The sequence below is a fragment of the Pongo abelii genome, chromosome X, assembly GCF_028885655.2.
Source record: "Pongo abelii isolate AG06213 chromosome X, NHGRI_mPonAbe1-v2.0_pri, whole genome shotgun sequence".
In the NCBI taxonomy this organism is placed as follows: Eukaryota; Metazoa; Chordata; class Mammalia; order Primates; family Hominidae; genus Pongo; species Pongo abelii.
Genome location: NC_072008.2, coordinates 114,408,274 through 114,426,763, shown reverse-complemented (window position 1 = coordinate 114,426,763; position 18,490 = coordinate 114,408,274). Strand labels below are relative to the sequence as shown.

The window sequence follows — 18,490 nt, the reverse complement described above, 5'->3', positions numbered from 1 at the left end:
TATAGACTGCTGGTGACTGACCAGCATTTGTGGAGTGGTAGGCAGTGGGGAGTTGGGGGAAGAGGGGATGAAATCTTGATTGGAGTATGTTTAAGAGAAAACAAGAGGAGAGTATCTAGAGGTAATGAGGAGAAAATTCTTAGGAAGTTTTGTTGCAAATGGGAATAGAAAAATAGAGAAGCAGCTGGCAGGGAATGTAGGATTACATTTTTTTAGATAGGTGAAAAAAGCATATATGTATGCTCCTTGGAATGACTGAATAGAGAGGGAAAAATTGGTGATGTGGGAGAGGCAAAAATTGCTGGAAAAAAAATCCTTGGGGAAATAAGAGGAAATGGAATCTATTGTATAAATAGAAGAACTGGCTTTAGATATGAGCAGTAACAGTAATATGCAAGAAGGGAGAGTATATGGGCACAGGTGCAAGTAGGTAATTAAATACGGTGGTAGCAATCAGTGAAAGTTCTCTTGTTATTGCTTTAATTGGTCAGTGAAGTAGGAAGCAAGGTCAGAATAGGGGAGGAACTGTTAAAATATGAAAGGAGAAGAGAAAGTGTAGGCTCAGAAAACATGAAAATTTGGATTATGCTTTTGTTCCAAGTGAGTGCAATGAAGTGAGAGAAGGGCAAAGGAATCTTGGATTTATGAATGGTATTGATTACAGTGATTGATAATGGAATTTAAGCAAGTTTAAGAGGGAAGAAAGGACATCAAAAAGTTAAGCATTAGTCAAAGTTGCTAGGTCTCAGTGAGGTTGGAGTATTGCTGGAGTCATGTTACTAGAGGTAGTAAGCTAGAAAGAAGAGAGCGATCCAAAAAATGGGATGCATGAAACCAAGGTCATGTAAGTATAACACTATTGGTAATGAGATGGTCTTGGGGTATGACCATGGGAGTCAGTGGCTAAGGTGTGATGGAGGATATAGGGGATTTTGCTGATGATTTGAAAGAATGAAGAAAATGAAGAAATGAATATGTTTGGAGATCAAACCTTTCACTCCTTGTTCTCCTTGGAGTCCTTTATCACCTGGAGATCCTGGGGGGCCTGGAGGGCCTGGTTCACATATCTCATCACCTGAGTAAGATAAAGAAAGGATAGCAAGCTAATTGTGAAATATCCAGAAGATTAAACAAAAGAAAGCCTGACAAGCTAGAAAAAGACCAATTCTCTGAAGAAATACAAGTACCTATAAGCAAAAGGAAAATATAACATTGCTAATAAATACTATATGAAGAGCAAATGTAAACATCCAAGAACTACCAAAACCCAAAAAGTAGAAGCAGTAGTAGAATTTCTTAGATATCAGAAACGCAACAAATGAGGCCAACCTTTAGCTAGAGTTACTTATAAACAAAATAAACAAAAACAAAAATAGAACTTAATAGGAGAAAAATATGCTTACTAGGAGGGATGTGAGGGCCAGGAGGGCCAGGAGGCCCTGGAAGCCCAGGAGCCCCAGGCTGTCCATCAAGTCCAGGAGGTCCAGGAATGGAAATTCCAGGTGGTCCTTCATCACCTTTCTGACCCCTTTCTCCAGGAAATCCAGGAGGGCCAGGAGGACCCATAACTGCAGCCCCTAAGATTCAAAAAAGTGATCAAAATGATTTCATCTTAGAGATGTTACTTTAGTTCTCATTGAGACATTAGATAATGATAAGATCTTCCTTTAACATATAATTCTGGTTATGTTTTTTTCTATGAGACTCAAAAGTCTGAAAAAAAGGTTGAAAAGTTTCAAAGAATGTAAGTAACAGTTTGAGGGTAGGAAATAATAATTTAAAGTAGCTTTACTACTTTTGGAAATTACTAGTCACCCCATCCTTTGACACTATGTTCTTATAATCTTAAAAATACTGGAAAGTCATTAGCAAGATAAAAAGATATTTCAAAGTTACCATATAAACATGGCTCTGTTTCCGGACATTCTTCTGTTACACTGGTGATTCATGCACCATTAACACACTTTTTAGTTACTATAACTTTATAATGTTTTCAAAACTGCTAAGGAAAACACGCTTGTCTTTGTTCATTTTTAAAACCATCTACAAATTTACTTTTCTAAATAAATTTTTCAGTTTCATTTTCAAAAACTGGTTGGGATTCTGAATGGGATTAATTTGAATTTAAAGATTATTTTTTGGTAGAATCAACTGTTTATAATATTGGTTTTTCACATCAAGTAATAATTAAATTTATTTCTCCATTTATTTAGTAATTTTATATTATTTAATAATAATTTACAAAATTCTGCAAAGAAGTCTTACACATGTATTGTTGGGGTTATTCATGGGTTTGTTTTATAACTACTGTTAATTTTAATACTATTACTATTGTGAAGTGTATTTTTTTCTCTTATACATTTGCTGGTGAAGAGGAAGGCAAATTAAGTATGCTACTCAGATCTGGCCATCTTGCACACATATTCTTTTTAAGTTCTGGGAATTTGTCAATGGATTTTTTAAAGCTTTCTAGTAGATAATCAGATGGTCTCTGAAAAACTGAAATTATTTCTTGCCCAAATCTGTTATTCTATGACTTTTTAATAATAGCCATTCTAACATGTGTTAGTATCTCATTGTGGTTTTACTTTGCATTTATTTGCTGATTAGTGATGTCAAGCATTTTTTCACGTTTGTTGGCCACATACATGTCTTATTTTAAGAAGTGTTCTGTTCATGTCTTTTGCCCAGTTTTTAATGGGGTTATTTTTTTCTCTTATTGATTTGTCTAAGTTCCTTATATTAATAGATTCTGGATATTAGTCCTTTGCCAGATGCATAGTTTACAATTATTTTCACCCATTCTGTAGGCTATTTACTCCACTGATTGTTTCTTTTGCTGTGCAGAAGCTCTTTAGTTTAATTAAGTCCCAATTGTCTATTTTTGTTTTGGTTACATTTACTTTTGAAGTCTTAGTCATAAATCTTTACCTAGGTCAATGTCCAGAAAAGTTTTTCCTGCATTTTCTTCTAGAATTTTTATAGTTTCAAGTTTTGCATTTAATTATATTTCATACTATATTAGAATTGCTAAACCAGCTTTTTTATGTATGGCATTTGCCCAATATATATTGCATTATTTTCAGACTGTATCTGTCACTTTGCTTTAGATATGTCTACTGTGCACTATATATAGGTATTTTTAATTTCAATTTTATTTTAGTCACTGTCTTTTAATCAGTGTTTAGTTCTTTCAAATTTGTTGGAGTTATTGACTTATTTTTAATTTCTTCTTGTCACCTTATATTTCATTTTCTATTTACCCAGATTTGTCTTTATTTTGCCCCAATCTTAACTTGTACTATATATGAGATTTTTAGTCATTTTCTTTCTTCAATTGGTGTGTACGTTATACATTTTATTTCTATTCTTCTCTAGTGGCTACTATTAACATTTTAACCTATGTACTTAAACCTATATATTTCTAAAAATTTATACAGTTAACAAGATTTATATTATCTTTCCCTAACAAGACAAAAACTCTTATCCTTATTCTCTCTGCATCTACACATCACATGTTAATAATGTTTACAATTATAGCTCCAAGTTGTTACTTAAAACACCTTTTTAAAAAATGACCAGTACTGATTTAGACTTAACATGCTTTACTAATATATTTTCTAAGCTTTGATTCTTGCATCCTACTGCAATTCTCATTTTATCCAGAATTCCCTTTTTTCTTTTTGGAGTAAAACTTCCAGTAACTATTTCAGAGACAGTCTGAAGGTGTTAAACTTCCTATGTATCTCATCTTCACATTAGGATGATAGTTTAGTGTAATACAGAATCCCTAATTCATAGTAATTTGTCCTTATCACTTTGAAAATGTGCTCCATTATCATCCTCTGACTCACTGCTTTGTAGGTGATCGGCCTTTTGTTCTCAAATAGTTTTTAAGAGCTTCTTTTTATCCCTGAATTCTGAAATGTCCCTACAATGTGTCTAGTTATGGACCTTTGCATTACTATTATTTTACTATTGCTTAGTGCTTCATGAGCTTTTTCATAGTGATGCATGTGTTTTTTAACAGATGGAAGTTCTCAGCCATTATTTTTTTTCAAATGCTGCCTCTTGTCCCAGTCTCTCCTCCTTGACCTCCCTCATGAGATAATTTTGGAGTTTCTAGGTTTATCTTTTATACCTCTTAACTTTTCATTCATACTTCCCAACTCCTTATCTCTTTTACTGCATCCTGAGGTAATTCTTTATTTCAATTTTCCAAATACAGTCTGTATTTAATTCACTATTTTGAGATTAGGAATCTGAAGTTCGCATTTAGAGCATAATGGAACCTATATTTATTCTCTTTCTCTTGGGAAAGATCACTGAATATCACTCATCTCATCATTTTAGTATTTCATTAGCCACATATTTTTGAAGGAAAAGGAATAATAATTTATTGAATATGTATGTGTGCTAGGCACTGTACCACATGCATCTAGAAATCTTACATAAATCACTGTTATTACCCTATTTCAGAGGACATTCAAATAAACATTCTAGATAAGGGCAGTACTCAATTTGTGGCCAAATTAGAAATGTTCCACTATACTGTGTGTTTTCAAAGGGAATAATATAAAACTCAGTATTGAGCTCGAAGATTTTATTCTATAACAAAATCACCATGGGGATTTCTAGTTATGTATTTCTGAAATTTTAGGTGGATAACGCTGCTCGCCATTTTTATATAGGAAATCTTGCAAAACTAGGCATTACTTGGGGAGAATATCCTTCCCTATTAGCATGAAAAGTGTGATGATTTGCCTATTAAATTGTTTGGTGTAATTTATTAATAATAAAATATACCCCAGTTAATATGGCTATCATCAAAAAGACAAAAAATAACAGATGCTGCAAGGATGCAGAGAAGAGGGAACTCTCATACACTGTTGGTGGGAATGTAAATTAATGAAACCATTATGAAAAAAAGTATGGAGGTCCTTCAAAAAACTAAAAATAGAACTACCATATGTTCCAGCAATCTCGCGTCTGGGTATATATCCAAAAGAAAATAAATTAGTAATTCAAAGAGATATCTGCATTCTCATGTTTATTGCAGCACTATTCGCAATAGCCAAGATATGAAATCAACCTGAATGTTCATCAGTGGATGAACAGATAAAGGAAATGTGGTATAAATACACAATGGAATATTATTTGGCCATAAAAGAATGGAGTTCTATCATTTGCAGCAACTTGGTTGAGCCTGAAGGACATTACGTTAAGTGAAATAAACCAGGCACAGAAAGGCAAATACAAATGCATGTTCTCATTCTTACGTAGGAGGTTAAAAAAAAAAAAGTTGATCTCATGGAGATGGAGAGTAGAATGATGGTTACCAGGGGCTGAGAAGGGTCGGGGGAATGAAGAAAGGTTGGTTAATGGGTACAAACATACAGTTAGATAGAAGCAATAAGTTTCAGTGTTTGGTAGCACAGTAGATTCACAGCAGTTAACAACAACTTATTGTATATTTCAAAACAGCTAGAAGAGAAGATTTGAATGTTCCCAACATAAAGAAAAGATAAATACTTGAGGTAACGGATATTCTAGTTACCTTGATTTAATCATTATACATTGTACTCATGTGTTAAAATATCACATGTATCCCATAAATATGTGCAATTATGTATCAATAAAAAATAAAATGTAGAAATAGGAATCTTAGGATTAAAGGACACTATTCACTTGGGCTTTTTTAAAGTACAAGTGAGTAATATGGTGAGAGAAGGTATAGTAAGAGTTGGGGAGCATCTGTCAATTAAAAAGGACTTGTGTCTTCTACTTCCATGCTGACCATGGAACTAATCTGATAAAAAGTATACATGGATTAGTAAGGATGCTATAAGCACAAGGCCATAAATGCAATCTCATTTACCTGGAGGTCCAGGAAGGCCAGGTGGACCCTGTATTCCAGGAAATCCTCGCTCTCCTTTTTCTCCAGGCAAGCCAGGCAACCCAATGTTTCCCTTTTCTCCTATAGTTATACCAGTCCCAGGTCTAGGAATTACCTTTATTACGAAAGAAAAAAAAAATAAAGAAATGCAAAGAAGAAATGGCTTGTTCTCCTGAAAACATTATGGGAGCTACATATGATTACAATGTCATCATTTTCACATAGTTTATGAGTCACATTTTGTATCACTCCCATCCTCCAACTGATTAGAAAATGTCCAATACAAGTAACAACATTACCATGTTCCTGAGCCTGAAGCATATAAAACTAAAAGTATTTTTGATGTCCCTTCTCCTATAATTCACATTCAATTCATTCCAATCTCCTAAGCCTGACAATTCTTTACAGAAAATGTCTCTCCAATTTGCTCCCTTGATTTCTGTTGCCACAGCTATATTACCAACTCACACTTAGAGTAACAGAAGCACCTCTGATCTTGTCCCTTGAATTCCAATCTATTGTTAGGATATGCTTCCTCAAAAACCATTTGTGTGTGTGTTAACTATTCTGCTTAAGGACTCAAAATTGCTCACTACTTTTTACTATAAGTGCTGCTACTTTTAATCCTGAACTGTAAGTCACCTCTCACTTCCAATACTTCTCTCACCTATTTAATCTCCTACTATGTCTTACAATAAATTTTTATTATAGTGAAGTCTGTCTGATTCTAACCATTTCATTCAACTTGCACATTCTTGTCTATGTCTTTGCATATTCCATTCCAAACATGTGTAACGCCTTTCCCCAATCTTTCTCTTTATTAACCCACATTTATTTCTTCCTTTAAAAAAGAAAACTCTGCCATAAATATATATACCTACTATATACCAAAAAAATTTAAAAATAAAACCCGTGCTTTTATTGATTAAACCCAACTAACTAATCATTTCTTTTTACTCTGTATTCTTGTAACTCATTAAGTATTTTCTAAAAAAACTTAATATTAAATAAATTAAATATTAACAAATTCTTCTTATAGACCTATAAAGGTAAATGAACTTCAGATTTAAGAGACTGCCAGTCTGATGTACAAATCAACACCTAATAGCAGTGTGATATTTCATCCTGTCTCTATTGGATGGATATAAGAAATATTCACACAAAAGGAGACAAAAAGTTGTGGGACCTAAGATTGGAATAGTGATTCAAAAGGGAAACTAGGCTGCTAAATAGGACTGTACTCTCAAAATTTCCATTTCTTCTGATACTTATTAAAATTTTATCTTCTCATTTTATAAAGAGATTATTTCCTAGAGGACTGAAGCTGATTTTAAAATGAAAGTGAATAAAAAATATCTAAGATCTTCTTTAAGTATATCCTCATTAGATTTAGTACAGTCCTAAGTATTAATAACTGAGACTCACTATGGATAATAAGAATTAAGTTAATGTTACTAACACGTCTGGACACATAAGTTTTCCAACATTCGCACTGTTGCGGCTTCAATGCAGTTTGAAGTCGAGTCTTACTAAATTTCAACCAAAGAAAAACCAATATGCTAAACCTCAGCAATGATATTTTATTCCTAATAAGACTGGAAGTATATTTGACTTAAATTTCATAGTGAACACAAACATGACAGAAAATCTGTAGCTCCCCCACCCTCAATTATTCTTCCATAAAGCAGCTTCCTACATGCGTTATTAAAAGTCCCTAGAAAGCACACATTCAGGAAAGAAAGAGGTGTGAATCAGACAATTACAAATTGAGAAAACCTATTAAGACCAAATCTATTTTCTCCTGAGCTCTGCAGGGGAAAGGACCAATCCCCCACCCCCACCCCAACTTCCCCAAGTTTTGTTTTGTTGTTGTTGTTGTTTTCATTGAACCTTCGTAAGCAACACTTGCACCACCTGCTGGTTGCTTGAGAAATGATCTGGCAATTATGAGGCAAAACAACCCAATGCCATAATTTTAGACCTTTACCATGCAGAAGTAACGCATAGGCAGAACAATACAAAGACCTTGAGGTCAACATTACTGAAGATTTTAGATGTAAAGACTTTTAAGCCAGTAGAAATTGATAATGACTTGAAATTTTGTGTTCTATGAAGAAAAAGCAGGGAGTATGCAATTAAGGCACAAAAATGATAATGCATTAATAAATTTGATAAATGAAGACTAAAAAAAAAAACTTACAAGTCCAGGAGGTCCAGGTGGGCCAGTGTCACCTTTTTGGCCCTGTTCAATGCAATCGTAAAATAGGTTGGTAAAATTCGCATGAAAACATCAATTTCCTCAAGAATATAAGAGAAACTTTCCAAAAAGACCCAGAAATCAATCATAAAATACCTCAAATGAGAAATGCAACATGAAGTAATGAAACAATTCTGAGCTAAGCCTAACCTGTGATGTTGTCTCAGATTTACTAGCTATATAATCTTCACCAAGTTAATTAACTTCTCTGGTTTATATACAAAGAATAAAGATTTTTGGACCAGAGTTTTAAGGTATTTCTAGTTGTAATATTCTTTGATTTTTAAGATTCCTATTTCTAGCCAATTACAAATACTCTATAAAGAAGATAATAGAAAAAAAATGGTAGCACTAGAATCAGTGAAAAAATTACTTTTTTTTTTTTTTTTTTTTTTTTTACATTTAGCCATGTTTCTTCTCATAAAACTAGTCAAGGACATAAATGTAGTGCCATTTCTATTAGTGACAGATATTTTAGATGTGATGGACTTAACTATCACCAATAATAGCTAGTAAATCTGAATTGCTTTCATGAGCTTGCTCTTAGAAGCTAATGAAAGACAAGTTCAGATAAAACTTTCATCCTTGATTAGAAGCTACAACAGCATGAAAAAAACCACAATATTCAATATTCAAATGTTACTCTACTACTGGCCAAGACACAAGGATGGTTTGTTTCATACTTCTATTCTGACTCTAGACTTGTTCATAGAAGCCATCCATCTATATACAAATACTATTTGACAAAAAATCATTTTATCGGAGTATTTCCTACCTCCATCTATTCTAATTGTGCCTTTTAAGCCATGCTAGAACTTGGACCTAATTTAAAAATAAACCACCATTAAAATATGTGCCTTCTGGGTACATTGAAGTTTGTAACGCCTTTCCTTCCTTGCCTGAAAAACCAAAAAGCTTTCAGTTTTTGATACAAAGCAATTAAAAACAAGAGGGATTGGAGGACTGGTTATTTTGTGCCCTGCTAAAAATCTGGTAATTGTATGCTTCATACAATCTTTCAAAGTCACTTGAAAAATAGGTAACTAAATAAATGACCTCAGTCAGGCTGCATTGGCCCAGTAGGGGGGAAAAAACAACAAAGAATTAGCCACAGACTTACAGACAATAATTGCATACAGAATGGAAATGTTTAGTGGCGACGTTCTACATTCACAGTTATAAGCCTTTTTAGTAAGAGGACCTCACTAAAATAGTGCTGAATTCTCTTTGTGGAAAAAAAGAAGTTTTGCCAATACATGCTCAAAGTAAAGGCAATGACTTTTCACAGTGGAAATGCTAAAGTTAAACAATGCTTAATGTATTTCTGCAACATGGACTGATTTCAGGCAATGGAATAAAATTTAGCAAGTGTGGTATAAAAGAAAAATGAGCAAAAGATGAATAAAGAAGGCATATTTTGAATATAAAAGCTAGTTATGTAGACTTTTTCCATTTATAACTCAAGCCTGGGAGAAGAAAAGGAGTATTTTAGCTAGACTAAACCAGTCACTTCAAAGTATTAAAATTCTTACCTTTTCACCATCCCTTCCAGGTTCACCAGGGTAACCAGGATCACCAGGCAAACCCTTTAAAACACAGAGGATAGGGTGACATCAGCACAAATGATGGGGTTAGGAAATCTCCAAAGATCATCTTCTCCATAGAAGCAATGAGAATACTGGCAAAAATGGTCAGTCAGAATTAACTTTCAGAACTTAACCAAAGCTTGCAGCAATTCAAGGAGTGTTTTCTCAGAAAAAAAAAAAAAAAAAAAAAAAAAAGCTGAATCTTGGTGAGAACTCAGAGCTTTGTGGCATTTTAACTTGCTCTATTCCCACCACCTCTCAGAGCTTTGTGGCATTTTAACTTGTTCTATTCCCACCACCTCTCCTCACAATCAAGGCGAAAACCAGCAGCCTAGTAGCAACTGGAGAGGAAAGAACAGGGTTGGAGCTCCTTCAAAGCCCCATTTCCAGAGAATTATCATTATTTGATCTGTCTGCTGGTTCAAAAGAAGACTATTTGCAAGGCTGCCTTTATTTGACCCAACTTGGGTTCTCCCAGCGCAAACAGAGAACAAGAGAACAGCCTCCCTACCCCCCAACCCCAATTTGTTTAAAACACTAAGAGGCAATTGTTGAACATCACAGCTGCCTGAATCAAGACAAAGACCAATTGTTCCAAAGGAAGCCAGGAACTGAGGCCCTGAATTTACCTCTTGATATTTTATAATACAAAATATTTTTGAACTAGAGATTGTAAGTTGAGGATTGCCTGTTTAGTAAAATATCCTGAAACCAATTTATCTGAATTTAGTAATTCTAACCTGTCTTGTTAAGAATTATCCTTTTCCCTTAGAATAACTTACAAATTTCATCAAATATTCTCTCTGTCCTTGAAAAACTCTTGCCTACTGCGGATTACTCTTGATACTGAAGCTGCTTGAAATAATGTTCTTGGACTTACATATTTTATTTCCTATGCCCCTTTTTGGTAGTAAGTAGAAGAATTACCTGTCAAAACTTTTACTGAAAAAACATGTTCACACACAAAAAAAAACTGTATGGGAATATTTATATTCATATAAATATTTTTATATGAATATAAAAGTTTTATTCATAATGGCCAAAACATAGAAATAACCAAAATATCCTTCAATGTGTAAATGGATAAACAAACCATGGTCTATTCAAACTATCAAATACTACTCAGCAATAAAAAAATGAACTGATACACAATTCAATGTATTATGCTATGTGAAGGGATCCTGATTCAAAAGGCTACATGCAATATGATTCAATGTATCTGACATTTGGGAATAGGCAAAATTAAAGAGATTGACAAAAGATCAGTTGTTACAAGGAGGTTGGGATGGGGAATAGGGAGAGGATAACTAAAAAATAGCATGAGGGAACTTTTGAAGGTGATGGAAGTGTTCTTGATTATGGTGGTGGTGACACAACTGTATGTGTTTGTCAAACACAGAACTGTAAACTAAAAATAGTTCCTTTTACTTTATGTAAATTATATCTCAATAAATCTGACTTTAAAAAATAGAGGAACCTCAAATTTATATTTGGTGTAATTGGATTGTTTGTAATGCAAAGGATAAATGCTTGAGGGGATGAATACCCCATTCTCCGTGATGTCCTTATTTCACATTACATACATGTATCAAAACATCTCATGTACCTCATAAATAAATATATATACCTACTATGTACTCATAAAATTTTTTAAAAATTGAAAATTATATTCAAAAGACAAAGACTGGATAATTTCAATTCATTTAAACTATTTCCAGACCCCACAATCTTTGTCATACTGCTTCTCTGCCACCTTATGTTATACCAACACATAAATGTCTCCAGTTTTGCAGGTGGAAAGAACCTTAGCTACTTACAGGAATTCCTGGTTGGCCATTTTCTCCATCTTTGCCTGGTTTACCCTATAGGATACAAAGAAATGATAGGGCAACAACATACATTTGTTAGTTAAGAAGCATAAAGTTAAAGAATATAACAAGCTTTATTCCTGGCTTGGACTATATTAAGTAGACTTTTAAGACATCAACATTATAATGTCAGTAGTGATATTTTGAAACAATGGAAGTAAGATGTAGGAAGAAAGAATAAAATCACACACACACACACACACACACACACACACACAAACACATTTAGAATTTTTTGCAAAGAATATTAGCAGTTACATCACTTACTCTTTTGCCTGGCTCTCCTTGCTCACCCTTCTCACCTTTCTCACCACCTGGGGGACCCTGTACACATAAAAATAGTTTCACAATGGTTCATGGGATACTGTGTACCAATACCAATTTACATTAAATGATGCTAAAGCACTTTAGGTTACTTACTGGAGGACCACGTATCCCTGGAGGTCCAGGAGGCCCTCGGTCACCAGGAAGTCCCTATGCAGTAGTAGGGGAAAGGAAATCAATGTTAATACTGGAACATGCATTTTCATTCTAAGCACTAGAGCTAGCTAGGAGCATTTTTAATAAACTGAACCACAGCTACATCTATGTTGCAGCAACATGGTTAGAGCTGGAGGCTATAATCCTAAGTGAATTAATGCATGAACAAAAAATCAAATACCACATGTTCTCACTTATAACTGAGAGCTAAACATTGGGGACACAAGGACATAAAGATGGCAACAATACACACTGGGGACTACTAAGAGTAGAGGGAGGCAGGTAATACTTGTAAAACTAACTTCTGAGTACTATATTCACTACCTGGCTGATGGGATCTGTACCCCAAACCTCAGCATCACACAATATACCTATGTGACAAACCTGTACATGTACCCCCTGTATCTAAAATAAAGGTTGAAATTTTTTAAATAATAAAATAAAATAAAAATAAATCTCCCCCTAAAAAAATTAAACTGAACTGAATACTTACGTAGTATAACCAAAGATAATAGGGTGTTTCTAACTTAAAGTTGAAATCTTCTAGGCAAAATTAACTAGAGCTATCTCTGCTCATTTCAGTTAATTTTTTGTCTATATACAAGCCAAGATTTGAGGTAAATAACAAGGCAACACTTAAAATGAAAATAATGACAATTTTTTATTCTTATAAAATATTTTATAAAAAGCAAGAATACCTAAAACAAGGAGATTTTGGGGTCACACGGCATACATATATTTTGGGAGATAATTAAATGGCCAAATTCATATTGATGGTAGAGTTTCAATACAACTTTTCCTTTATTCTTAACTTTCTTATTAATATTTAAGTGAAACAAAAATGCACACATTCTGTTTGTTAAAGTGTGGGCCAGTACGCTTTAAAAATATATCTAATTTCCCTCATCTACTCTAGCAAAAGCAGGGTATCAGATAATTATTTCTAAACACAACAAAGGTTTATAGAGTAACATTATCCTTCTCCTTGCATATCAGTGAAATGTAGGGAACACTGTCATCATTCTGACTTACCATAACCTAATTTTATACATGAATGGATTCTTCAAATAGCCAAAAATGGAAATAACCCAAATGCCCATCAACTGATGAATAAATGGATAAACAAAATGTAGACTATTTACACAATGAACTATTATTCAGCCATAAAAAGGAATGAAGCACTGATATGTGCTGCAAAGTGATTTAACATGAAAACACTATGCTAAGTAAAAGAAGCCAGACACAGAAGACCACATATTATATGATTCCATTTATATGAAATATCCAGAATAGAAAAATTTACAGAGCCAAGAAGTAGATTAGTGATTACCTAGGGCTGGTCAATTTGGGGAGAAATAAGGAGTACAACTAACATAGGTATGGAGATTTTTTTTGAGGAAGCCTCAGAATTTTCTAAAGTTAGATTGCACTGATAGTTTCACTACCCTGTGAATACACTAAAAAAAAAATTGAATTGTACACTTTAAATGGGTGGCTTATACATATGTAGACCGTATCTTGATAAAGCTATTTTAAAAATTTAATGATCTCGGCCAGGCGTGGTGGCTCATGCCTGGAATCCCAACACTTTGGGAGGCTGAGGCGGGCAGATCACGAGGTCAGGAGTTCGAGACAAGCCTGGACAACATGGTGAAACCCCATCTCTACTAAAAATACAATAATTAGCAGGGCGTGGTGGTGGGCACCTGTAATCCCAGCTACTCGGGAAGCTGAGGCAGGAGAATCGCTTGAACCTGGGAGGCGGAGGTTGCAGTGAGCCAAAATCATGCCATTGCACTCCAGCCTGGGTGACAAGAGCAAGACTTAGTCTCAAAAAAAAAAAAAAAAATTAATAATCTCAAATCCTTGTTATTTAAAAAAAAATACCCTTATATATAACCACATTTCAGCTTATAATGCATTTTAATGGAATGCCACTTACATAGAAATATTATTTTAACTTTTTATCATTTTATTTTATTTTTTCAGCTTTATTGAGGTATAACTGACAAATTAAAAACTGTATATATCTAAGGTGTAAACAATGTGATGTTTTGATATACATATACATTGTGATGTGATTACCACCATCAAACTAATTAACATATCCATAGCAAGATTTTCATTGACTTCCTCCCTACTTACTCACCTGATCTCCTTTCTGAAACTCTACATCAATTGGTCTTTTCTGTTCACTGATCTGCCCAGGTGGCCCAGGTGGGCCCTGAAGACCTTGCTCACCCTGTTTGCAAGATAAAATAAGACAGTGATACTTCATAACCTCCACAGACAGTAATATAACATGTAAGATAAGATAACTGCAAGAAGCAAGAGAAAGAAAAAGGCAGTTCAAATGACTACAAAAAGAGAAAGCTGAGGGCTGAATAACCAGCTCTCTTTCTTTACTCACTTTTTCACCTTTGGGTCCCTGGAAATTTAAGCCCATATTCCCCTGGAGAGAGAAGTTTCCATGTAAAAATCTCACTGACAGTAAGAAAAGGAATCCACACCAAATAAAAGATATAAAGAAAAAGAAAATTACCTTAGGTCCTGGAAGTCCTGGTGGACCAGGAGGGCCCTAAGAAGAGAAGACAAAAGAGAAAATAAAATGTTATATTAATAAGTTAATTTTAAAAGTTGTTTAGTTTCAGAAAGAGTAAGGTGTGAAAAAGCCCATCAAAATAGTATTTTCTTGTTTGTTTTCATTTTAGTCAGAGACACACATTTTAATTGATTAAAATGAGCTAGATGAATGTGAGTACCTCTGATGACAAAATAGAAATGGGCAAGAGAAAAAAGCTGGGATGGGCAGAGGTAGAGAGGTAGCCCCATTGTCAAAAATCAATTCAAAAGTTAATATCAACAGACCCATCAAATTTTTCACGTCAGAATTATAGGTAAATTTAGGTACCATAAAGCAATTAACTCTAATTGACTCTCAAGTTCTAAAAAGCATATGTTTATTTTTTTAAATCCAGTTTGATTTTTATACAATATGACTTTGTGTATTTGAGAATGTTTCAAGGTTTAAAAAATTAAATAGGCACCTTTCTGCTCAAGTATGTTGCCTCTTAACCTCAATGGGCCTATTTATTTATATATTGTATCTTGGTGGCATTTCTTTCTTTCTTTCTTTTCTTTTCTTTTTTTTTTTTTTTTTTTGAGAAGGAGTTTCCCTCTTGTTGCCCAGGCTGGAGTGCAATGGAACGATCTCGGCTCACCACAACCTCCGCCTCCTGGGTTCAAGTGATTTTCCTGTCTCAGCCTCCCGAGTAGCTGGGATTACAGGCATGTGCCACCACGCCTGGCTAATTTTTTGTATTTTTAGTAGAGACGGGGTTTCTCCATATTGGTCAGGCTGATCTCAAACTCCCAACCTCAGGTGATCCACCCACCTTAGCCTCCCAAAGTGCTGGGATTATAGGCATCAGCCACCGCACCTGGCCTCTTGGTGGCATTTCTAAGATTTGGCTTCACCTGTTGAATTAGCATTAATTCAAGGAATATCCAGAAACGTAAAGTGAATTGGTTAAGTGGCCACAATGGTTGAGGAAATTCAAGGTGTAACAATATACTCAAGGGGCACCAATGTTCCAACAGCAGAATTAGGAAAAAGTGTGAAAGTCCATAGTTTCATGCTTTGCATGAAGTCTACAACTAAAACAAATGAAAGAGTTTTCTCATCTTTCCCCAAAAAGTTACAGGAAAGCAGAAATCACAATCTTTTCTGGTAGATTCTTCTAGCAGTTATCAAACATTATTTCCTTCACTCAAAAGTGCAGGACCAATTGTCACAAAAATGTACAACCTATAAAGGTATAATGAAAACTGTCACTTAAATATATGGTAGATGAGAGATAGAGTGGCACATGAGAAATTACTTCTACTGAAATACAATTTTCTTGCCCTTTTAAGAGGGCAACAGCAAAGCTGTAAGTCCAAAACATGACTTGAATGAAATCTAAGTATTGCAGAAGTAAAAATACTTAGAATTTACTAGGATAGAAAATAAGAGTGACTATAGAGCTAGTAAAGTAAGAGAACCGGTTGCACATTCAGGATCTGTAGAAGTTTTTGGGGTACAAAAACCTGTGACCAATTGCATAGTGATCACTCCCCTCACCAATTCTACTGTTTTGTCCCAGGCACCTAGGAAATGAGAGCCAATATTTTTTATGAAGCCCTGCTTTTGTTCTTAAACAAACAATTGCAGTTTGAAGAAACATGTTTCATCAAGTGATTAGAAAACTGCCTTAAAAGACTTTCTGAAATGGCCAGAATTGACTTCAGCACTGATACATCAAGAGCAAGCAACAAAATATTTCATTGTAAATCTTTCCTTTTATATACCTCATTTTTCCATCTATAAAATGGAGCCATTACTTAGAATGCATATTATTCACCGTATCATTGTAAAGTCACCTTTAAATAAGAAAATTATAAATTATGAATGTTGAGAATGCATTATGTTTTCAAGTATTATAAATAATATTAATATTCGTGAAAGAAGTCAGAAAGGAAAGGGGGGGATATTAAATTAAAGAAGAGAGCTTACCATCAAACCTGGTGGTCCTGGGGGACCAATTGGCCCTGGTATACCAGTGGGACCAGGTAGGCCCTGTTATAAAGTGAGTAAAGAAAATGATGAAAAAAAAGAAAAACAAGCCCCTCATTGTATTTTTTCTTTTTTTACACAAAGTCTCACTTGTGTCGCCCAGGCTGAAGTGCAATGGCGTGATCTCAACTCACTGCAACCTCCGCCTCCAGGGTTCAAGCGATTCTCCTGCCTCAGCCTCCTGAGTAGCTGAGATTACAGGCACCTGCCACTAGGTCCGGCTAATTATCGTATTTTTAGTAGAGATGGGGTTTCACCATGTTGGCCAGGCTGGTCTTGATCTCATGACTCAGCCTCCCAAAGTGCCAGGATTACAGGCGTGAGCCACTGTGCCCGGCCCCCTCATTGTATCTTACAAAGAACTAAATGGATGAAATTTAGACTTCATTTAAACTTCAGTCGTCATTGGAATTCTGCTCTATAATTTTATCATTCAGCAATATTATAAGTGAAATTTTAAAATGCATAGAGATAAAAGGATTAAGTAATTGTAAGAAAACTTGTGGTTTAAAGTGGTAAATAAATATAAGACAAATAATAAGGAAAATTTACAAAATAAAGTGATAAAGGTATGCATTTAGTTGGGGCTTTTATGCTATCAATGAGAAGGGAAAGGCTACTACTTTCAAGATAGCGTCTCTTAATTTTAAAATAGATAAGATTAAAGACAGAGGGTAATGAGAGGAACTGGGATAAATTATAAGAGAATGATACAAGTGTTATGGAATAATTTGGCATGTTAAAAACTGAAAATTTGGCCTACAATCTAGCAATTCTATACTTAGATATAAATCATGGATTTTTTTTTGTAATGAAAAAATTGTAGGCTGGGCACAGAGGCTCACACCTGTAATCCTCATACTTTTGGAGGCCTAAGCAGGAGGATCACTTGAGCTCAGATGTTTGAGACCAGCCTTGGCAACACAGTGAGAACTTGTCTCCACGAAAATTTTCAAAAAGTAGCCAGGTGTGGTGATGTGCACCTATGGTCCCAGTTACTCAGGAAGCTGAGGTGGGAGGATTGCTTAAGCCCAGGAGATTAAGACTGCAGTGAGCCATGATCATGCCACTGCACTCCGGTCTGGGCAAGAGTGCAAAACGCTATCTCAAAACAACAACAACAACAACAAACACCACATAAAACAAAAAACACCAAATGGTAGTATGTTCACAAATGGAAAGTTATATGAAAGTGAAACGGAGTGAACTGAAGCCATATCCAATAACATGGATGAATCTTAGCATACCAAGTAGAAAAAGTAAGTTGCAGAAAACTACATAAATGTTACATTATTTTATAAAGCAAAGCTAAATATTCTATTGCTTAGAAATATATGCATATATAATAAAGCTATTTTTAAGGCACAGATGGTAGCTATGTCTTGGGGGAATGCAGATGGATTTGATTACCAAGGGACACACAGGTTGACTCAAAATTATTTGTAATTTTCTAGCTCTTAAATGTTGTTCACTTTATATTTATGCTTCATAACATACATATATTTTGCATGTATTCTGTTGTATTTTCAAATATTACTTCATAACAATTTATAAAATATAAAGGGCAAGATTGAGTGAATTTTAAAAACTATGGATGGGTGATATCAAGTAAGGAATGAGAAGGTAGCTAATGAAAAAAGTCCCCAATCTTGTATCTTAGTGATAAACTACCAGGAAGTTTTGATTTTTTATTTTGGGCAAAGGATTCGACTATCATGAAATATAAACCCTAAGAAATTGACCTCTTAATCTACACTCAAAAGTTACTGCTCTCTCTATGCATGTTTT

At 34.5% G+C, this 18,490-nt stretch overlaps 1 protein-coding gene across 7 annotated transcripts in view; it reads right to left on the bottom strand.

The window, feature by feature from the left end:
- Positions 1-18,490, bottom strand: part of COL4A5 (collagen type IV alpha 5 chain) — a 255,393-nt gene that overhangs the window by 109,526 nt on the left and 127,377 nt on the right. For all 7 annotated transcript variants that reach the window (XR_008518135.1, XR_008518134.2, XM_054544953.2 and 4 more), the window contains exons 11-22: positions 16,643-16,705; positions 14,630-14,665; positions 14,498-14,539; positions 14,237-14,329; positions 12,028-12,081; positions 11,875-11,931; positions 11,557-11,601; positions 9,686-9,739; positions 8,097-8,138; positions 5,879-6,011; positions 1,404-1,577; positions 992-1,075 (exon numbers count right to left, since the gene is read on the bottom strand). Coding sequence is in view for 5 of the 7 variants with exons in the window: in XM_054544953.2 (XP_054400928.1) it covers positions 992-1,075; positions 1,404-1,577; positions 5,879-6,011; positions 8,097-8,138; positions 9,686-9,739; positions 11,557-11,601; positions 11,875-11,931; positions 12,028-12,081; positions 14,237-14,329; positions 14,498-14,539; positions 14,630-14,665; positions 16,643-16,705 (877 nt within the window). In the remaining 2 variants the exon portion in view is untranslated. The remainder of the gene's footprint in view (positions 1-991; positions 1,076-1,403; positions 1,578-5,878; positions 6,012-8,096; positions 8,139-9,685; positions 9,740-11,556; positions 11,602-11,874; positions 11,932-12,027; positions 12,082-14,236; positions 14,330-14,497; positions 14,540-14,629; positions 14,666-16,642; positions 16,706-18,490) is intronic.